Source organism: Desmodus rotundus, chromosome 13 (genome assembly GCF_022682495.2).
Source record: "Desmodus rotundus isolate HL8 chromosome 13, HLdesRot8A.1, whole genome shotgun sequence".
NCBI lineage: Eukaryota > Metazoa > Chordata > Mammalia > Chiroptera > Phyllostomidae > Desmodus > Desmodus rotundus.
This window is the reverse complement of record NC_071399.1, coordinates 51595523-51619196: the sequence shown is the minus strand read 5'-3', so window position 1 is coordinate 51619196 and position 23674 is coordinate 51595523. Positions and strand designations below refer to the sequence as shown.

The following is a 23674-nucleotide window of genomic DNA, read 5'->3' as shown; positions in this document are numbered from 1 at the left end:
GTGGATTTATCTATTTCTCCATTTAGTTCTGGTTTGTTTGTTTGTTTTCTGATTGCAACAGTATGATTTGGGGGCAAATAAATTAGAATATTATATTTCCTTTTGGATTGACCCCTCATTTTGAAATATCCCTCTTTACATCTAGTAATACTTGTTGCCATAAAGTTTGCTTTATCTCAAGTTATTTATAGGCACATTGAGGTTTCTTTAGGCTCGTGTTTACATGGTATCTTTTTCTTTTTCTTTTTTCAATCTTTCTGTACTTTTGAAGTTTGAAGTTTGTCTCTTTTAGGTACCATCTGGTTGGATTATGTTCTTTTAATGAGTGATAATTTTAGACTATTAATACAAGTATTTAATTTTTATATGTAATATACTTATTGATATTTGAGTATATATATAGCATGTTACCATTTGTCTTGTGTATACCTGTTTATATTTCTTTTTCTTCTTGATTTCTTTTGGTTCATTTAAAATTATTTAAAAAATCATTTACCCTTTTCCTTTAGTAACTTGATAGACTTTAAAAACTATTTCATAATGATTAAAGAAAAGAACATACTTTTTTTGACTTACTACAGTCTAAAATGAAATATTACTTTAGCCACTCCTCAGGCAATGCTGGGACTTTAGAATGCTTTTAAGATTTTTCTCTGATTTTCAGCAATTCTGTTGTGATACAACTTGGTGTAGGTTTCTCTGCACCCATCTGCTTGGGTTTATAGAGCTTCTTGAATCTATGGAATGATGTCTTTCATCAGTTTTTGAGGTTTCTGCTCCATTATTTGTAATCTGTTTAACTATTGCCTCTTTTTTCTTCTCCTGAAGCTCAGATTCCATGCATTTTTGGCTCCCACCTTTTCCACTGTGCCTCGTATGTCTTTTATGCTGTCTTCTGTATTTTCATTGTTTTTTTATATAGATATTTTTGGTTAAGTTTTTTCAGTTTGTTATCATTTTACAGTGCCTAGTCTGCTCTTAAACCTATATATTTTTAATTTCAAAATTATTTTTGAAAAATTGCCAATTCTTTTTTATGGAATCTAAATCTCTTTAAAATCTTTATATGTTTATTTATCTTTTGTATTTTTACTCTGTTTTCTTGAATATACTACTCATAGTTATTTGAGAACCCTTGTCTGACACCTGTGATATGTAGCTCATCTCTGTTTCTCTTTCTGTTGCATTTTTCCCCTTCTGGTTTTCAGGTCTTCTTTGTGTATGCGAAGTAATTTTGAATTAAATTTATTGGCCTAATATTGGTTAATATATATTTCAGGTGTATAACATTCTGATATGACATTTGTATACTCAATTGTGTGCTTACCACCTGAAGTCTAGTTTCCGACCATTGCCATGTATTTGACCTCCTTTACCCTCTTTGTCTTTCTCCCACCCCCTTCCCTCGGGCAACCACTGTTTTGTTCTATATCTATCAATTTGGTTTTTGTTGGGTTTGTTGATTTGATTTTTTTGCATGTCATTATTTTGTATGAAAGGAATAGTATTCAGACTTTTTGGTCCCAGACACAAAACGACTTTATACCTATCAAAATTTATAATAGTAGAAATTAAAACTAGAAAGTTTTAAAGATATTTATTGCCTCATTTTAAAATATTACTTTTGTACATGTTAATATAAATATAATCTTTATAAAAATTTGTATTTTGCAAAACGAAATCTAAAAAAATAATAATGTATAATATAGAGTGGAAAATGGAGAGAATGGTGCCGTAGAAGACAAGACAGGACTATATTTAAGGCAATCAGATGGTCAACTGTGCTGCGTGTGAAAACTTAAGATGAGGACAAAGAGGAGGACCCATAGTAGTTTTGCAACATTGGTAGACTTTGATAACTGTAACAAACAGTTGTACTTGGTAGGGTGTTGAGGAGTGAAAGGAAGGTTAGGAATTTGAGTTAGCTCTTATAGACAACTTTTTTGAGTTTTGTGAGAAGGAAAGAAATATATTAGTAGCTGGAGGAGTGGGGTATGACATTAAAGGAAAAAATGTTTTTGCTTTTATTGTTTACTTTGAGAATATACTTTAATATGGAAACTTGTTGAATACTTTCAAGCATGTTTATGTATCAATAAAAATGATCAACTAGAGAGCTCAGTGATTTGGAAGAAATTAAATTTAAATTAAACAGGGACAAAAAACATGAAAAAATTGAATGGAGATAAATACAATGTTCTTTTAGGTCCCAAAAGTCAATTGTGTAAACATAGGACAGAGACTTGCCATTGTTTATCATGAAAAAGAGCATTGTAGGGTATATTCGATCTCAAAGCCTATAAGATTGAACAGTGTAAAAGCTGCTAAAAATAAGTAAGTGCAGCCTGATGGTGTGTTGAGAACCCACAGTATCTGTTTTATAAGACTGTACCTTTCCACAATTTTTTCTGCTTGTCATCATTCATTAACTCATATTTATTACACAGCTATGCTGAACTAGGCAGTTAGACCTTATCTAAAATTTCGTTTCCTTTTTGGGTGCCAGATTATGAAGGACACTGAGATTGAGTAGTATTCCGAGGAAACCAAATAGGAGGATGAACAGCTAGAAGCAGTGTCATATGAGTAGTGAGTCATTCATTCAGCAGAGTTATTCAGTACCTAATGCAAGCCAGACAGTTATGTACTAACATGAAGAAGAAAGCAAATACATCCTCTTCATGGATCTTGTATTCCAGTAGGAGATAGATAGTAGATAGTAATTTGGTAAATTGAAAATGGCCATAATTTCTTCACAGCAACTCTCATAAAGAGGTGGTGTGTTCCTCAACTTTTATATTTAGGCTGGCCCTGTCACTTGCTTTAACCAATAGAATACAGCAGAAGTGACATTGTGTGAATTCAGAGCCTAGGCCTCAAAAAGCATTGTAGCTTTAGCTTTTACTCTCAGAGAACCCAGAGACCAGGTGAAGAAGACCAGGCTCACCTTCTTGAAGGATTAAAGACCAAGCAGAGAGAGAGAGGCCTAACCATCCCAGCTGAGGTCCCAGTGAGGCCACCTGGACCATCCAGCCCTAATTGACCTGACGCAGCTCAGAAGAACCACCAGCTAGTCCATAGAATAGTGAGAATAAAAAAAAAATGTTGTTTTTAGCCACTAAGTTTTGGGGTAGTTATACTGAAAAGGGTGATACAGGAAATGTCCCATGATGATAAGTACTTTTAATAAAAAATAAGCAGAGTAGGGAGGATAGAGATTGGCAGGTGAAGAGGAGGCAGATGCTGTGTCAATTTATAGCTATCTTAGAAATTCTCTGCAAGGAGGTAATACTGGAACAGAGACCTGGCAGAGTAAGCCATGCAAAAATATGAAGAAAAGGTATCTCAGTCATAAGGAAAGTCAGATGTGAAGGTCTCGAAGATGAGAACATATTTTGTGTTTCTGGAATTGTAAGGAGATGTGCCAGAGCATAGTGAGCAAGGGGAAGAGTGGTAGGAAATACGATTGGAGAGGATGCCCAGGGCCAAATGATGGAGCAGCTTGCAAGGTATGCTAAGAACTTTGGTTTTTATTTTTTAGGTGTTATGGAAATTGTATTGTCTGATTTACAATATTAGAAAGACTACTTTGGCAGCTGTAGAGAAAATGGAGAGTCAACAGTGAAAGCAAAGAAATTAGAACAGAAAATTGTAACCCAAGAATATTGGTTGAGACTAGGGGTTTGTAATTAAGGAGGTGAGGAATGGCCTAATTCGAGAAAGCTGATGGATGAGGAGTGAGGAAAAATGAGGAAGGATTCCTAGGTTTTTGGCCAAAGCAATAAGAACAAGAAATCTTGCTATAGTGAGAAAATTCGAGGAGTTCTATGTACCATCTAATACTTAAAATGTAATGTGTATATGTGAAGTCTCTCTTCTATGCCTTTGTGGGGGCAGGATTATGTTCACAGAGAAACTGTGAGCAGTAAAGATTGGACTTCTGATAAGATGGCTGTTCTTATAGTCAGAGCTACCTTAGTTTCCCTTCACATCACATCAGTCAGCTAGTAATTATGAGTACCTACCGGAAGCAAGGCCCTGTTCTAGACACTGAAGCTGCAGCAGTGGAAAAAGTGATGTTCAGGCAGAGCAGCGAAGGTAATTTGAGATAGAAGACTGCTGGAGGGCAATTTGTTAGAGAAGTCATAGGAGGTACTTACTTACTCAGTAATATGTAGAACCCTTTAAGACCCTTCCAGCTCTAGGTTTCTGTGATTCTCTAATAATCTGATAAACTGAATCAGACTCAAAGTATTTTTCAGATGCTTCTATCTCTACTTGATTTTTTTAAGCCATATTGAGATACAATTTATGTACCCTCTCAAGACTACCTTCGTTGTGTCCCATAGGTTTGGACTATTGTGTGTTTATTTTTACCTGTTTCCAGAAATCTTTTGATTTCTTCCTTGATCTCATTCTTAACCCATTCATTGTTTAATAGCATGCTATTCAATCTCCATGAATTTGAGTGTTTTTAAGTTTTTTCCTTGAGGTTGGCTTCTATTTTCAGACCCGTTTGGTATGAGAAAATGCTTGATAGGATTTCAATTTTCTTGAATTTATTGAGGATTGTTTGTATCCTATCATGGAGTCTATCTTTGAAAATGTTCCATGTGCATTTGAAAAGAATGTGTATTTTGCTTCTTTGTGTTGAAAGGATATACACACACACACACACACACTATATATATATATATATATATATATATATATATATATATGTATCGGTTAAGTCCATTTTATCTATGGCATTGTTGAGTTCAAAATATCATTGTTTATATTTTGTTTGGAAGATCTGTCCATTGTTGACTTGGGGTGTTAAAATCTCATAGTATAAGTGTATTGCTATCTATTTTTTGAAGTCCTCCAAGATTTTTCTTATATATTTGGGTGCTCCTATGTTGGGTGCATATATGTTTACAATATTTATGTCTTCTTGGATTCTTCCCTTGAGTATTATGAAGTGTCCTTTTGTGTCTCTTTTTATGGACTTTGTTTTGAGGTCTATTTTATCTAATATAAGTATTGCTACCCCGGCTTTTTTTCCTGTCCGTTTGCTTGGAATATTTTTTTCCAACCCTTCACTTTCAGTCTCTGTAGGTCTTTTGTTCTGAGGTGGGTCTCTTGTAGGCAGCATATGCGTGGGTCCTGTTTTCTTATCCATTCCACTATTCTGTGTCTTTTGATTGGGGCATTTAATACATTTATGTTTAATGTTATTATTGATAGGTACTTACTCATTGCCATTTTTTTCATACCTGTGTTCCTCTCTCTCTCTCTCTCTCACTGTTTTTCTTCCTGTTCTTAAAGCAAACCCTTTAGCATCTGCTGCAGAGCTGGTTTGGAGAAGGTATATTCTTTGAGGCTTCTTTTGTCCGGGAAAGCTCCTTATTTTGCCTTCCATTTTAATTGAGAGTCTTGCTGGATAAAGTAGTCTTTGTTGCAGGCCTCTGGTTTTCATTACTTCAAATATTTCTTGCCATTCCCTTCTGGCTTGGAGCATTTCCATTGAGAAGTCAGCTGCTAGTCTTATTGGGGCTCCCTTATATGTTACTTTCTGTTTTTCCCTTGCTGCCTTTAAGATTCTCTCTTTATCTTGGAATTTTGCCATTTTAAGTATGATGTGTCTTGAAGTGGGCCTCTTTGGGTTCCTCTTGATTGGGACCCTGTGTTTCCTGGATTTGTGTGACTTTTTCTCTCATCAAATTAGGGAAATTTTCCATGATTACTTTTTTCAAACAGGTTTTCTACCCCTTGCTCTCTTTCTTCTTCTTCTGATATCCCTATTATATGGATATTATTATGTTTCATGTTGTCCTGCATTTCCCTTAACCCCTCTTCATTCTTTCTGAGCCTCTTTTCCTTTTCTTGCTCATTTTGGTGTTTTTTTTCTATGTTATCCTCCAGCTTGCTGCTCTGATCCTCTGCTTCATCAAGTCTGCTTTTGATTCCTTCTGCTCTGTTCTTCAGTTAAGAAATATATTTTTCATTTCCTCATGGCCCTTATTGATAATTTCTACTTCCTTTTTCATGTTGATATAATTTGCAGTGAGTTCATTGTAGTTTCCCTGTAGTTTTTGGCAAGTCTCTGTGAGCTCATTGAGCTTCCTTATAACCAATGCTTTGAACTCAGTATCTGATAGTGGACTTGCCTGTATTTCATTTAGCATTCTTTCTGAGGCTTCCTCCTTTCCTTCCATTTGGGGATTGTTTCTTTGTCTTCCCATTATTTGTGAGACTTTTCTTGTTAGCCTCTGCTTCTTAAATTGATCTGTTCTGACTCCCTGGGTTTATGGTGTAAACTTCTAAGGTAGAATACCTGTGAGATTCAGTGGTATAGTCTCCTCGATTTCCCAAGCTCACTGATTTTGGGCTGTCGCTTATGTTGGCTCTGTGTATGTCTTCAGGGTTTGATTGTTGTTGGGTCTTTCTTTGGTGGGTCCTTTCCACCAGCTGTTTAACTGAGGGTCACTCTGTCCACCACCTCTGGCGTTCTGTTGTGCAGGTGTGGGAAGGTTGTGTTGGAGCTTGTTCCTCCATGTGTACAAGGTTTTGAGGATTTTCTCTTGCTATTGTTAAGTTGTTTGCTCTGAGTAATTTCTCCACTATTTACTTGTATTTCCAGATCAGTCCTGGATTGAGGTTAGTTTGGCTTCTACTCCCTCCTTCACCTTTTTCTGTTGTTATCTGTTGGTGGGTTTCCTCTTCCAGCAGGTGTACTGGTGTTCACAGCTTCTACCTACTCTTTTTTGTTTTCATTTGGAGGGAGAAGGCAAAATGGTTTAAGACAGCAGGAGTGTATTCTATGATATTTAAAGTACCAGCCTGTAGAGAAGAGATAGGGGATCCTTTGGATATGTATAGTGTGAACCATGATAATTCACCCACCTAGCCAGTTTTTAGAAAGGGTGGAAAAAAGATAAGACTCTTGTTTCCCGGGGAAGGATTGTGAGTTGGATCTAGAAAGCTGTGAGCTTGTGGGAGGTCAGATTATGAGGTAAAGTGAGAGTAAAGGGTAGAAAATGGGTGTAATGTGTGAGAGAATAGAGTTAACCACAACAGTAATAAAGTTCAGGAAACAGTAAGTGGGCCGAGATCTGGGGGGGGGGGTGCTATGTAGTATTTACAAATGTATGGAACAGCTATGATTGACAATAGTAATGGAGCAACAGTCATATGACAGAATCTATGTGATCTGGCTAACCAGAATAGGAAGTGTAGGACCTAGAGTAGTGTGCTAGTGGAACACAAGTGAAGTGAAAGACAGTTAATTAACAATACACTATGAAAGAGAACAAGGGAAACCAGTCAAACAATGCAATTTAACCAGCCAAGGGAAGAAGACTAAACAGAAAGAAGAGAAATACAAAAATACTAATAAAATGAGTGATGTAAGAATAATGAAAAAAATAATAATACAAATATACAATAACTTGCAAGTTCTCTGGAGTAGCAAAGTGAAATTTGTCTCACTGTCTCAGCTGTTGGGATGCCCCCTCTTTGGGTCCAACTCTGGTCTTTTCACGGTTGCAGGTTTTACTGTCTCACTTGTGGGAATTAAAAAAAAAAGACAGAGGAAGAAGAGATAAAAAGGGAAAGAAAAGAAGAAGGAATAAAACAAGAAAGCAGGAAAGAGAGGAAGAAGGAGTTACAAGAAAAAAATAATTTAAAAAAATAAAGAATTTCTTAAAAAAAAAAAAAAAGCCTCTTGTTGGCTTCAAATTGGCCAAGTCAGCTTTTGCTGGTCTTCCTGGCTGCAGCAGGCTGAGGGGTATTGGTTTCACTCTTCTCCTTTACCAGCCTCACGCCTAGTTCCCCAGCAGCCTGAAGTTCCGCAGTTTGTGGCGTGTACTTTCCCTGAGGCTTCGGGTATGGGCTGGGGGCCTTTAACAGTGCACACTCTTCCCAAGGCCTCGGGTGTGATTGCGGGGACTTCTGTGCCACCTCGGCAGTGCCATGTGGCTTAGAGAGTGGCTGCTGCAGGAGAATTCTCCAAAACAGCCCCCAGTGTCTCTTTTTTCACTTTTTCTTTTTGAGAAATTCCTCCTGCTCAAGCTGCTGCTCCATACAAGGAGGGACCTGTCCTCTCACACAGCCCACCTCTCCAACTACACCGGGGTCTGTCCGGGTCAGGGCCCGTCAGGGTCCAGTTCTCAACTCTCCCCCACCGTCGCATATAGTCTCCGTGGGTGCTCACCGCCCCTGTGTGTTTGCTACTTTGTCCTTATTCCCCTCCCTGCGACTTAAAGCAACCAGATCTCTCCTGGTGCTGCTGAAGCCTTGTTTGGCAGGGGAGTGAGCCATTGACCTGACTCTCTCCCAAGAATCCTGTTGCAGATCCAGCAAGTGCCGGGTTGGGGCTGCAGCCGCCCTGGTCCCTGCGCCGGTCCCAGGGACCTTATTGTCCTGAAGCACTCTCCTTACCGTCTGATTTTTCAATGTCTTCTACAGTCTTTGGTCTCCTGTCTTCATAAACGCTGGGGTGCTGTTGGCTGTTCTCTCCGTTCTTGAGTACATTGGCAAGGTGTTTCACCCGTGTGCAGGGGGAAGTGGAGTCTGCTCCCACCTATCTCGCCACCATCTTAGAATCCCCTGCGTATCTTAATTTATCAGAATCAACTTCATGTTTACACTAGCTTAATTCCAGTAATGTATAGAAACATATCTCCTGTGTAGTGCTATTCTTGTTTCCCCATTTTTGTGATACTATTGTTATACATATGCTACAAACCCAAAAATGCATTGTTAGAATTATTACTCTACCATTTCCTATTTCCTTAGTTCATAACAGTTTCACTCCTACCTACCTCATTTGTGCTGTTATTAGTAAATATATTATACATATATTCCTACATGTTATACACTCAACAATACATTGGTACATATTATATGTAATTGCTGTTTCTATCAGTCAAGAGAAGAAAGGAGAAAACTTTTCATACTTATTTTCTTTTATAATTATAGTGGCCTTTACCAGTGCTCTTTGTGTTTGTGGATTTGAGTTATCATCTGAGATCACTTGCTTTCTCAATAATTTCCTTTGGTATTTCTCCTGAAGTGGGTCTGCTAACAACAAATCCTGTCAGTTTTTGTGTATCTTGGATAGTATCTGTTTCACCTTTATTTCTGAATGGCAGCTGTGCTGATATGGAATTCTTGGTTACACTTTTTTCTTTGAGAAGTTTGAACATGTTATCCTATTGTTTCATGGCTTTCATTGTTTCTGCTGTTAACCTTATCGAGGTTCTTTTTCTCTTTCTACTGTCAAAAGATAAAGTGAGGCATATTAAAATTTTTATGCCCTGGCAGGTATAGCTCAGTTAGTTGGAATATCAGCCTGTAACTGAAAGATTGCAGGTTCAATTCGCAGTCAGGCCACATTCCTAGACTGTGGTTCAATCCCTGGTCCACACATGGATGCATGCGACCCCCTTCTTGATGCATATGGTTCCCGGTCTGGACACCAATTCTAGTTCTGGGTGTCAGTCCCTGCTCTGGGTGTATACAGAAGGCAGACGACTGATGTTTCTCTCCCTTCCTCCTCCTTTCTCTAAAAATTTTTTAAAAGAAACAATGAAAAAAAAATGCCCTTCAGTGAAGATAAAAAATGAAGAGTTTATATGAGTACAAATCTATTCAAATTCGGCAGTACCAAATCAGAAATTGGTTAGGAGCACTCCACTGACAGGAGCTAGGGGAAAGCCTTTTATAAAGAAGGGACAGAGCAAAGTAAGGAAATTATTTGATAGGCTATACCTTTAGCATTTGCATTATTTGGAAAAGCTTAGTTGTTTATTGTAATTAGTGTTTCTCAGGATTTGTTCTTAATATTGAGGTATTTGTATGCTTAGATTTTGATTATGCATACTACTAAGGCATTAAAGTCACATCATTCTGATGGCCTCCTTATTTAATTTAATACTACTTCCATATTTTCTCCTACCAACATTAGTAATTTTTTAAAAATATTTTTACTCCGATGTGTCTGTTTTGGGGTCTCTTTTTAGTCATCCTATTTGGAGTTCGTTGAGCTTCTTGGATGTGTGGGTTATTGTTTTTCAGTAAATTTGAAAGTTTTTGAAAAACCATTATGTATTTATTTTTCCTTCTCCTTTCCTCTCCTTTTGTTACTACTATTACACATAGATTGATAGAGTTAATGATGTCTCATACATTTCTCTGAGGCTCTTTTTTCTTTATTCTTCTTTCTCTCTGATCTTTGGCTTGCATAATCTCAATCACTGTGTCTTCAAGTTTATTAATTGTTTCTTATGCAAGTTCAGATCTATTCTGGAGCCCTCTAGTGATTTTTTTCCCATCATTTTATGTCTAGTAACTACTTTGAAATCTTTTTCCATAAGTTTAACACCTGGTCACTCTCACAGGTAGTTTCTGTTGTTGCTTTTTTCAAGATGTATATATATAGGTCATACTGTCATACTTTCCTGTTTCTTTGCATACCTTGTAATATCTGTTGGAAACTGTCTGGATTATTTTCGCAAAGCCTGTGCTCTACATTGTCATCCCCCACAGTGTCAAGCCTCTTGCACTTCTCAAGGAGGCACAGCTTTGGGTATGCCCGCAGTCACCCTAGGATGACAGTGGTACTGGTCAGACTCTCTTTCTCTTATTTCTTGATCACACCCAACTTCTAATTCCTGACCAATTGTTTGATTGTTCAGCAATGCCATGGGACATAAATTTCTCTTCAAACTCGTAATAGCAGACTGTAGCTTCTTGGATAGAATACTTTCTGAGGTCAGTGTTTGATATTTGTTCTGACTCCAGGAAGGCTCCTTTCTGCTCTCTTATTCCCTGGTTCTCTCCTATGAACTGGTTAACAGTCTAAACTGTATCTTGATTAAATTCATGAATCTCCTTCCAATTGCCTTTTATCAAAACCTCTATCTCCTGTTCTTGTACTGTCTATGAGAGTGCCCTTCACACTTTGAAATGAAGTCAGTTCCTTTGGGAAAAGAGTGGGAACTATTGGCTTTATGGCCTGTTTATTCCACAGGCAAAGTCTCTGTGCCAGCGCTCTGGAGTTGGGGATGGAAACTGGCAAGCTTCTCCTGAGCAAAACCCCCACTGTTGTAGCTAAGTGTGTGATAGAGGGGGTCTTCTTAGCATGCTTCTCATATGGAATCACCATGCCTTATGGACTGGGAGAAGGGCTCTTGAGCTCCCAGTATTCTAGGGGAATTAGACCTAAGGTAGGGCCTTTATTCTACTTGTCTGAGACTTAGCTGCAGCATCAGGCAGCTGGCGGCAAGAAGAGAAATATGGAGGTTTTGCCCCTCCCAGAAAGAAAGCCCTCTCTCCAGGAGCTGCGTAGAAAGGGAACCCTGTGTTCTTGGCTGCATCAGTCCAAGTTGGAGCCTCTGCCTAGCTGAGCTGGGCAGGGGGAAAGGAAAGAACCATTTTGGTTCAAATACCACAAATTCCTGCTTTTTTTTTTTACTGAATTTTCATAGATTTTCTTTAATAGATGTTTCTTTTTTATTTTTGCTTTTAAGACCATTTCCAGAGGCTTCAAATAGTTGAGGCTTTTTAATAGTTTTCACTAATTTCTGGGGAACAGAACAGTGGAACTCCTCATGCCAGAGGTCAGACTCCTATCTGCCTCCACATGATTGTAACATCTTTCTTTTTAGAAAGGTAGGAGGTAACCTTTAAGAACCATTCAAATCAGCAAATGGCAGTATTTTATTTCTTTCTTACAGATTTGGAATGTAGATATTGGCAAAGTTTCAGTGAGAGTTAAGGAATCTGCCTAAGTAAGACTGAAGGATTAAAGGGAACATGTATCTTCTTAATCCTCGAATTGGTGTACTAATTATGAAATGTACTGAAGCAGTAAATTATACCTAACTTTGAAATAATGCTAATTGTAGAATGTTTACTTATTTTCTCTTGTGCTGGTTAGTATTTCTTACACAGATGTTTTGTAGACATTTATTTTTAAACACCCTCTCCTAACACACTTGTTTTACCTGTTTTTTCTATCTCTGGAGTGGTTTTACTACTATGAAGCTGGTACTTGATGGAAGAAAATAACTTTTTCTTCTCATCATCAAAAACATGTGGTTTGAATCCCATTTGTGTACTCAGAGCTGGGTTGATAATACTGAAAAATCTAAGACATGATTGTTCAAGATATTTATTATCTAATAGGTAGATACGTATTTTAAAATATAAATCATAAGGCATGATTTTGATTCTTTCAAGAAGGAAGAGGATCTGGGATGCGATTACAGGTTTGAAGAAAGAGAAAAGGTTTACCATATCACATATTTAATAAATTCTAGTAACAAAATGAGAAGCTGTATGGTATAGTGATTAAGAAGTGTTCAGGCTCTTACTAAACTTTTTTGTGATTCAGTTTCTTTGTATAATGACAAAAAGAATTGCGCCAACTCCAAGGGATGGTTGGAAGAACCAAATGAAATAATATTTTAGAACAATGACTAGTCATTATCTTCATCATCATGGTCTTGATCATAAGTTTGCTGATCCCAGTGATTTTTAGACAGTATGAATTTGTAGTGTCTTCAAATGACAAGGAGGTCAACACATCTCTAGTATTAGTGTTTCAATAAACTTTTAAAAATTGAAATATAACTTCATAAAAGTACAACTCAATGAATTGTCACTTGACCCCACTTATGTAGCCAGTACCCAGATTAAAAATGAAATCATATGCCCAGAAAAATGAAACCATATGCCCAGACCAGTGTGACTCAGTTGGTTGGGTGTCATTCTGTGAAGTGAAGAATTGCCAGATAGATTCCCTGGCAGGGCGCATGCCTGGGTTGAGGGCCCGGTCCCAGATGGGGCATGTGCGAGACACGGCCGATCGATGTTTGTTTCACTTATTGATGTTTCTCTCCCTCTCTTTCTCCCTTCCTTCCCCTCTCTCTAAAAAAATAAAATCTTCTAAAAAATGAAACCATACAAAAACTTTGCTCATGTACTTTTCCAGTCACTCCCCATTCCCCAAAGTTGATAACTATCTTGACTTTTATCACCATAGATTGGCTTTGCTTATCTATTTTTTCTGTTATGTTGTGTCTTTTTCTTACTGGCTTCTGGTAAAAACCTACAGGATGGGGCAAAAGTAGGTTTGCATTTGTTTGTATGGAAAATAATACAATAATTAATAAATAATAATATAAGAATAAACTGTATCCTGTGTACTCACAACTGTAAACCACTTTTACCCCAACCTGTATGTTCTGCTATTCTACATATGAATTCTTTGTATTGTAAATATCTTTGTTCTGTAGCTTGCTTTTGCATGTGCTTAATGGTATCCATTCATGAATGGAAATTCTTTAATTTTAATATAACCCAGTTTATCAAACTTTCCCTTTGTAGTAACTGCTTTTTTATTTTGTTTAGGAAATTTTTGCCTTTTTAAAGTTCATAAAAAGCTCATAAAGGTCATTTTTGGAACCTTTATCTTACATAATTATATCTGTAATAAACTAGAACTGATTTTTGTATATGGTGGGAAGCAAGACTAAAGTCTCATTTATTTAGATATAGGTATCCAAGCGATCCAGCATTATTTATTGAAAGGGCATTGATTCCCCAGTAACCCACAGTGTTGTTACCCTGTTACTAATCAAGTAACCAGGTATTTATGGAAATGCTGTTTATTTTCTCTTTTTTCATTGATAAATTTCTTTTTAAAAATTACTTATTTATTTTTAGAGAGAGGGGAAGGGAGGGAGAAAGAGATGAAGAGAAATAACCATCAGTTGCCTCAACTAGGGACCAAATCTGCAGCCAGGCATGTGCCCTGACCTGGAATCAACCAGTGACCCTTTGCTTTGAGGGACGACACCCAGCTAACTGAGCCACACCAGTCAGGGCCTTGTTGTGCCAGTACCACACTTTTTTAATTTGCATAGCCTCACAATGAGGTTTTTTTTTTTTCTGGTAGTGTAAAGGTTTCAATTTTTTGTTATATAAGGTTTTTACACTATGTTTGTCCCTGTACATTTTTATATAAATTAGGGATCATCTTGTCAGTTTGTATGTGCACGTGTGCAAACACACACATTCACAGACACACACATCTCCTGGGTTATGATTGGAATTACTGTGAATCTGTAGAGGGAGCATTGACATCTTTCCAATATTGAATTTTCTGTGAAGAAGACATTCTTGCCTTTATTTAGGTCATCTTTAATTTATTTCAGTGAGGCTTTTCAGTTTTCTGGGTCATGGCCATATATATATATAATTTGTTCCGTTTACCCCTAGGTATTGATTTTTTAATGTGATTATAAATTGTGTTGTTTTTTAAATTTATATTGTATAGTTACTTATTCCTAGGACATAAAAAATGGTTTTTGTATATACTGCTGTTGTATGCAGCAACTCATTAAATGTATTTATTAATTCTTTGATTTTTGTCTTTAGATCCTTTTAGATTTTCTATAAACTCAATCATGTCATTTATCAAGAATGGTAATTGCTTTCCAATCTTCCTTTTTTTATTGAGGATAGAGGAGGGCATTCATTACAGTGTCTAGAACCCTTATAGTGTTAAATAAAATGACGATAGTGGATATCCTGTCCTTGTTGCTGATCTGAGAGGCAAAGGTTTCAACATTTTACTATTAAGTATAATGTTTGCTATATTTTTTGATAACTTCAGTGACATAGTTTTCTTTTATTTTTGGTTTACTTAGTTTTTTATTATGAATTTGTATTGAATTTTCTGCATCTATTGAGATGATTATATGACATTTATTCTTTATTCTGTTAATGTGATGAATCACATTGATAAATTTTCTAATGTTAAAGCCAATCCTGGATTTTTGACATAAACCTAATTAAATTAGAAAACAATAAACACATCTAAGGGATCCCAGTGTTTGAAAATTTGTCAGCATACTTCTAAATAACTCATGCATCAAAGAAAATATTACAATAGAAATTGGCATTCAAGAGAACATAGTCAAAGATTAGTTTGCTAAGAAAAAAAACTGATCAGCTTCATACTAAAACATTTAAAATTTAGAAGATATAAATTCTAGGAGAAACATTTCTAAGAATTCTATTGGAGAAATTTAATCTGTAGTTAAACAACTTCCTAACAAATAAAAAGATTGGCCAGGATAGTTTTAAAAGTGAATTTTTAAAAAAAAGGAGAAGAAGAAAAAGAAAATGCATTTTGATTCTTTTTATGGGAATAGCATATCTTTGATTACAAGCCCTGATGAAGAAAGATCTCACAAGATATACACAGATGCAGAAACAAACAAAATAGTAGCTTATCAAAACTTACAATGTTCCCTAGTGTTCCTTCCCATTGCCAGCCCCTACCCCAATTTGCATAATTGTTGTTCTTTCTGCCACCATAGATTAGATACCTGTTTTCTAGCATTTCCTGTAAGTGCAATTGTATAGCAGATCTTGTCTGGTATTTGGCTTCTTTGAAGGGAAAAAAGCAGTACAGAATGTTGGACTCATCACAATGCGTTTTCCTTACCTCCAGGATCTTAACCCTCAAGAGTTGGCAGACTTGGTAGACCCCGTTCTTTCATATTGATGTGTTTGTATTTTATTCAACTCTTCTAGTTGGTTTTAATAGGAGGATTCATCTAAAATATGGTAGTTCATGATTGCTAGAAGCAAAAAAGCTTCAGCAGTATTTAGTGGAGGTACAGTGGTACAGAGGCCAAGAGTGAGGGTGAGTATTCTAATTAAATGGAATCTGGATGATTCCCACAAGAAATTTGAGCAGGATTGAAAGATTCAAGCATATGTTTTTCCCATTAAATATAGGATATGTATCTTAAAATGTTATATCAGTCAAGATTCCGTGCCAGAAACTGCATGCCTTAGGCAAGGGAGCATTTAGTGCAGGTAATTAGTGGTTACACATTGTTGGAAGGTCTGAAGGAGTAAATTCTAGACTAGGCCTATAAGAATGACTCCCCAACAGCAAGCTGCTCGGTCAGTGAAGATACCACCCTTAGACCACCACCAGAGCTGTACAACAGCACAGTGGCTGTCACTGCTCACCACAATCTTGCTTGCTAGCAGCAGTAACAAAGAGACCCAGCAAGAAAGCCTTTTCCTCACTTCAACCTTTCAAATTTCACAATTGGAATTAAACACTACTTGAAGGGAATATAGGAATTATAGTTTTTGGCTTAGAGACTTTTCCAAATCTTAGGAAGGTAAAGTGAGGGCCAAGTCAAAGCTTCTACTGTGCACATCAATTAGAAGCCCAGCAACCCTCTAACATTGCCATCAGTAAATACAATGTTTGGTGAGGCTTTTCAGTCTTCTGTACCTTTGCTTCGTTTTGTCTTCTAAATGAACATATTATGGCCTGTGACTTAAATATCCAGAATGCAGGGTGGGGAGAAAATGCAGACATCTGTAATTGAACAACGATAAAATAATTTAAAAATATAAATAAATAAATATCCAGAATGCATATCAATCAATTAAAGGTTGTGTTTAAGTTAATATTTTAATGTTTATTGAGGACATACAAGATGCCATTACCTTGGTAGCTCTAAAAATTTAAACAGCCTATCAAAATTGACATTAACCTAATTCCAAGATTATTTTCAAACATAATCATGAAGTCAGTTTGTTTCATAATCAAGTATGTATGAAAACTTCATCAACTCCATCTATAATTCTTTTTGGATATTGAAGGACACTCTGATATATTCCATAAGTTTAGCAATTCAGATCTTGACGTGAAAATGTCACTGGTATACTCAAGGGCGAAAAGCTAAATACAGCTTCCTCCCACATTGCCTTTTTTGCTATAGTACCATGTTTGTGGATCCGTTTTGCCTTCTTTCTTTTTCCTTAATCAATAGAAGGCTTGAATGAAGTCAGGACAGTTTCTGTCAATACTATCTGTATGTTTTTTGGTTTGTTGTTAAGCTACTGATGTCCTGTGATGTTTTCAACAGCTATAGATGGTTTGTACTCAAGGGGAGAATACAAAAATAAAAGCAAACACAAAGAAACTGGTGAACTAGTTTCAATATGATTGTTAGGTTGACTGTTAAGCAATGAAAGTGTTCAGGCCTAGACATTAGAAGGCGTGTGACGCTTACACAGGTTTAATGTGACAAAAGTATTTTTGTATGTCAAATAGGTTCTATTTGTGATTTATAATAATTCTGAATTTGAAATTCACCTCAATTTTTCTCTTGCAGTTTGCATGAGAAAGAATTCATTTTAAAGAACTCTAAGAAAGAACTGACTTGATTTTATTTTAGGGCACAGTGAATGTAAGACTGTATTTCATAAGTATTCTAATAGGTTCATTTCCGAGGACAGGGAGAATTTTTTTTAACATTTTTATCATCATTCATTTATTAGTTTGCTCATCTGTATTGGGAAGTATGATTTTTAGAACTGGGAAGTACATAGTTGCCTTTCTAACATGTATTTTATTTTTGTGAAATTAAAAGGTTTGATTAGACTCTGAAAAAGCCCTTGGATTTATGTACTTCCTTCAGAGAGATACCCTTCAAAGATAGTCTTCCCTCTTAAAAAATGTCCTGGAGAAGGACCCTCATTTTATTTACCTAACCATCCACTTAACTTCAGAAAATCCGCTGGTTAAATATTTGAAGGGTGATGTCTAATCAGTGCAACATTTGAGGATGAATGTGCGGAAAAATATCAGAGAATTATAATTACGAGTGTTTTACTTTGAGACTTTTAAAATGTCAATAATAAAGTGTGTTTTAACCCACTTATTTTTCTTTGTTCTCAGGTGGATCTCCATACTTAGCAACCAAAATAAATGAAGCAAAAGACTTGCTAGAAGAAACCTCCAAACACTGATTGATGCTCAAGGACTGCTCTGCAGGGGGAAAAAGCAGGGGGGTTAAAAACAAAGGCTAGCAAATTTAGTCAAAACCACCACCGTCATAATTTTTGTACACATGCAAACGATTAGTAACTTATCCCCTGTTAAGTGGCATAATAATAAAAGATTAATAATCTCTCCACTTATTATCTTTTAAAGGAATACCTTGTAACTTTATAACTGATTTTTTATTTTCTTACTTTGTCTGTGATAGTCATACCTTTTAATATTCCTGTTCTGTTAGTTTTAAACCCTTCACATTCTCGTCCCCCACACAAAAGTATCCAAAAAGTATGATCATCAGTAATGTCATTGGTCTTTGTGAGCAATGAGTAGAAACGTTTTCACTGCATAAACAGGGGCAGGCAAAAGTAGGTTTACAGTTGCACTGTGACATTCTTTTGCGTTAATGAAGCTGTTGTAATCCATCAGAATCTGCATGTCTGTTTCATATGAACAACTGGAAACCTACTTTTGCCCCCCGCCCCATGTTTATACTCACATTGTCCCTGTTCTTGGAAGAATTTAGTGCACTGCCTCTAAATGGCCTTAAATGTTTTGAGACCAAACACTGACTGCCATCCAATGGGGAAATGATCTGAAACTTAATGGAATTTACAAAATGGTGTTTTCTAAAGTAGTAGTTTGACTCGTTGAAGAATTCTGCTGTCTCTGAGACCCTATAGCTGAAGCGTGAGAACTTGGAGAGCTACTAAAATGATTAAAGGAGGAGTTTGTATTTAATTACAGCCTTCAGTACTGTATATTCAATCGTCAATTCCAAATAATTGTTAGCCACTTCAAATGTGTAAGGTGCTATAGTGGCCCCTCTGAGAGTTACAGGTGTGAGCCAGTCATGGATCCTGACCCAAAGGAACTTATATTTAAAAGAAAGATAAATCACATAAATACTAGTAGAGATGTATAGATGATATGCAAAAAGAAATTCAAAAGAAGGAAGGAATATTTTGAATTTAGAGCATGGGGGGAACTTCATAGGGTAAGTGGCACAGAGCTAGGCGTTAACAACAATAAGAGAGATAGCATATGGTTGGTGAGTCTGTGTTTCTTCTGAGAGCAGTCAGAATAGCCAAAATGGGGTATTAATTACTGTAATTAGAGTGATTGAATTATTTTCTCAAAACAGCCCCTGGTCATCATCACTTTACTATGTCAAGGGTGAGCAGACAGATCCAGATACAGAGTACCAGCATTACTTTCCAGTACTGCTTTACAAATTCTGGGTTCACCCCCAGTAAACTGACCTGAACTTCATCTATCTTAAAATACTTTTTAATATTCGAGATGCATCTTTCAGTTTATTGTCTCCCTAAGTTGAAGAGTTTTCAACGTTGGCCATATTATCAGCATTGAGTTGAATAATTCCTTTTTGTGGGCGCTCTCCCGTGCGATGTAGGGTGACTGGCAACATGCATGCCTGCACCTGCCGAAGGCCAGTAGCACCCGCTCACTTGTGACAACTCAAAATGTTTACAGACATTGCCAAACGTCCCTTGGAGGGCAGAATTGTCCCCGGTTGAGGGCCATGGTGTAAATGTTTAGTATTTTTTCTCTGGGCACATAAAATAATGGCCTAACTTAAAATTGATTGAATTTTAGAGTTAGTAAAATACTGTTCTTGCTTTAAAGTCTCCTTGCATGTCCTAATTTTATTGTGCTTTAGTGGTTTTCATTTTTCTGCTCATTATTATCTCTGTACCTCAAGTGCCCTTCTAATCCTCAGATCTTCACACGTTCAAAGCATAGAGATTGTTGAAGGTCAAGCTAAAATGTGTCCCTCCTTTTCTCGTGCTTCCAGTGAAAGTCATGTGAATCAGCTCTCCGGGAGCAGGGACCATATCTGTCTCGTTTAGTACTACATTGGCACCCAATAAATATTTGTCGAATGAATGAATAAATTCCCATACCTTTTTTTTTTAAGTGATAATGTGGAGCAACAGGAACTCTAATTTAATAATATGGAAATACAGAAGGGTACAACCACTTTGGAAGACAGTTTGGCAGTTTCATACAAAATTAAACATACTTTTAACAATAGTCTAGCAGTTGTACTGCTTGGTATTCAGTCAAAGGAATTAAAAACATCCACACAAAGCCCTTTTCACAGATGTTTATAGCAGCTTTATTCATTTTTACTAAAACTTGGAAGCAACCAAGGTGCCCTTCAGTTGGTGAGTGGATAAATAAACAGTGGTACATCCAGACAATGGAATAGTATCCAGCACTAAAAAGAAATAAGCTACCAAGCCATGAAAAAATGTGGAAGCCTAAGTGCATCTTGCCTAAGGAAAGGAACCAAAATAAAAACGTGGCCTACTATACAATTCCAACTGTATGATATTCTGGAAAAGGCAAAATTATGGAGACAGTAAAAGGATTGGTTGTCAAGGGTTGAGGGGGAGGGAGGAGTGAATAGGCAGAGCACAGAGGACTTTCAGGGCCCAGAAACTGTTCTATATACTATAATGGTGAATACATGTTAGTTGACATTTGTCCAAATCTATAGAATGTATGGCACCGTAATGTAAACTGAACATTGAATGCTGTATCAATATAGTTCATTAATTATAACAAATGTGCCGCTGTGATACAGGATATTGATAATGGGATAGGGTGTGGGTATTCAGTGGGGGAGATGGGGTTTATAAGAACTCTCTCTACTTTCAGCTCAGTTTTGTTGTGAATATAAAATTTTCCATACCATTTTATTCCTCATTCTGCAGTATGTCTATATGGGCACCATGTATGACATGGCTTATTTCTCCACTAAAGTGTAAGAACCCTTAGAGCAAAAATGGGGTCATTCATCTTTGTAACCTCTTGTGTGGAGCACTTGTACTTAGTAGACATCATAAAGTCATAAATGCTCAGAAAATGTTTTCTGAATACTACAAAAAATGTTAGTGCTAATTTTGAAAGTTATGCTCAGCAATATTGGGGCACCCTCAGGACATACCTTTTGACATATTTTCTAATTCATATTGTATTTGTGAGGACTGGAGTCCCAAGCATTAGCTTGGAATTTCTTTCATTCCCATTTTCCTGCTAAGCATGCACCTTGGAGTTAGATCTGGTTTTTAATATTACCCTCTTATTACATGATCTTGGGCAATGTCTATAATTGCCTCATCTATAAACAGAGGAAATAACCCTAATAAGGTTGTTGCAGGGAATAAGTATGTACGAAGTATTTAGTCACATAGCAAGTGTTCAAAATATATAATTATTACTTCTTTCACTGTTTCTTGAAAGTCAAATCTTAGAATACCTTGAATTAACGTTTGAGGTGTGTTCTAGTAATCATTTTTCTCCCTTGGGAGCACATGGTGGGCCCGTTCATCTGTTACATGCAGCCTGTACTGGGGCAGGAGCCACATCATGTTAGTACTGGCTCCTGGCCGGCAGCCTTAGTTTGTCTCCACAGAGTCTTCTCCAGAGGCTGTTAGAGTGTCATCACATGATGGCAGCTGAGTTACAGAGAAAGTGGTCCAAAGAGACAGGAGGTGGAAGCTGCAAACTCAGCCTGGGTCTGAACACTGTTGGTTCTTCTGACAGTCCTAGAGCCTACCGAGATTTCAAAGGCAGAGGATGTAGAGGATTGTGAAATAATTAGTGATCATCTTTGCTATGTAGCAGGGCAGGATTTGGGTCTCCCCCCCACCCCAGATAAATCACTTAAGGCATTGTTTTAAAAAAATGTCAGCAATGTAGAATTTTAGTACAACTAGCTGAAGCAGTTTCAGATGATATGACTGCTATTTTAGGTACATATTAATTCACCAGTCATTCTCTAAATGGCAGTGTCTTTATAAAACTGGATCTTAAACAGCTACCCACCCTCAACTCCTTATTCCTGTAACAGCTTATTTGAATGGTTATCTATCTTTAATAAAGACTGCTTTTCCATATTTGCCGTCATTGCATGTTTTTCTTAATTAAGTTCTTTGTTGGTATTGCAGTTTCTGTTTATTCTTACATCATAGATGCAATCTGAGGGAGCAGGAAAGACCTTTAAAAACAGAACAATTACTTCTCAGATTCCAGAGAAAGTGTAAGTCAAATGGACAGTTAATTAAAGGGGAACCCAGAATGCCATTTAAGACTAGTGGACGGTGCCAATCTCCAGCATGAAGTCAAAAGTGGAGAGAAGTTACTAAGGAAAAGGTGTGTCAATTGTGGAACGCAGTGTTTTATTCAGTCCTCAAGCCATTTCCTTTATTTGGTTTGAAATGCATTTTAGTCATTCAGCAAATATTGTGCACTTACCACATCATGCAGTAAAGATATAAAATAAATTCATTCTTAAAATGTATAGCATGCTCAAACTAAACAGAGAAAAAGATTTTTAAAGAATTTTTTTTCTTGATACTTTTGAAGTAAGAAATACATGCTTATGCTCCAGCAGGGTCATTAGAAATAACATATTTTATCCAGGTACAGGAATACTTTGGTTGTCATGGGAAACCTCAAACATAGAAAAGAGCTTTTAATGACCTATCTTCAACACATATGACAATTAGCTAAGGTATAATGACATTTGTGGGAGACGATGAATTAGCTAGGCCCTTAATGTCAAAACTGTCAAGTTTCTCTGACCCAGCCCACTTCAGACGAGCTCCAGAGGCTGTGGTGAGAGTTAAATACCCAAGTAGGGCAGCACATCTCACCCGTGGGAACACACTCCGCAGGCACTCTGCACCTTGATCAGCAGTCACCTCCCGCAGTAAGGCCTCTTGCTACAAAGAGGGTTTGATGGCAGTGAGTAAATGTGTCAGCATCACACCTCCCTCCTAATGGAAAGGCAACCCGAAGAGCATATCCTGTTAACACCAGATCAGTATCATGTACTTGTCAAAAAATACTCCATGAGTTATGAGCTAATATTTCATTTATGGTTGAGTTAAGCATATTAGGAAATTAGAATTTTGTTAGAATAATTTATTAGCTGGAAATGAGGTCTTCTGAACTCATTTTTTTTTAGGTGGAATCTAATTGATCTGGATTATTGCCTACCAGTGAAATTGCTAGGCATGGTAGACAAAGGAAATGTTCCTTCTAATGATTTTTATGAGCTGAGTTGCTATTGTTCCCAGCTGAGTGCTCTTTTTCCTTTTTTATTGTTGCTGAGCAAAAGAATTTATAAAAAGCTTTTCTGGAAAAAAAAATTATTAAAATTCCTACTCAATTGAAATGCAAGTTCATTAAATACTGTTCATTTCTCTTCTTGCCATAAATAACCCTTTCCCCCTCTGCTCTATTGAGTGGTGCCTAGCAGCACTGGTCAACATTTGGAGTCTGAACAGGTGATTATATAGCTGTAGATACGCAATCTCCATCAGTAGGAGCAAGTGTAATTTCACATTGGTTGGATATAATCACTCAGGCTAGTTGTTAGCCCAAAATTTCAAATTTGTACCTCAACTTCAAGGAAGAAAATGCCCTGGGAAATTAAATCAACATTGTGAAACGTAACTTGATTTTGACAAGAGGAAAATCATGTTGACCTTCTGCTTCAATAGTGACATCTAAGCTATACTTCTAAAGACCAAGAAATTAGAATCAGCTCATTTTCATAAGTCCAAAATATTTTACTAATAGCTAATACTTGTTAAGTACCTTGTGCCAAGCTTCCTATCTACATTATCTCTCTTAATTTTCATAGCACCTCTAAGAGATTGGTACTATGATTGTCTCCACTTTACAGGTGAAGAAACAAAGGCTCATAGGAGTTTAGGAACTTTGCCAACATTGCATAGCTAGTAAGTGGTGGGACGAGGATCCAAATCT

At 36.8% G+C, this 23674-nt stretch overlaps 1 protein-coding gene across 1 annotated transcript in view; it reads left to right on the top strand.

Annotated features, from left to right (window-relative positions):
- The window catches only part of DNAJC15 (DnaJ heat shock protein family (Hsp40) member C15), a 91047-nt gene extending 70380 nt beyond the window's left edge, over positions 1-20667 (top strand). Inside the window, exon 6 of the mRNA XM_024569408.4 lies at positions 17771-20667. Within this exon, the coding sequence (XP_024425176.2) occupies positions 17771-17841 (71 nt within the window). The 3' untranslated portion in view covers positions 17842-20667. The remainder of the gene's footprint in view (positions 1-17770) is intronic.
- Positions 20668-23674: the final 3007 nt, after the last annotated feature.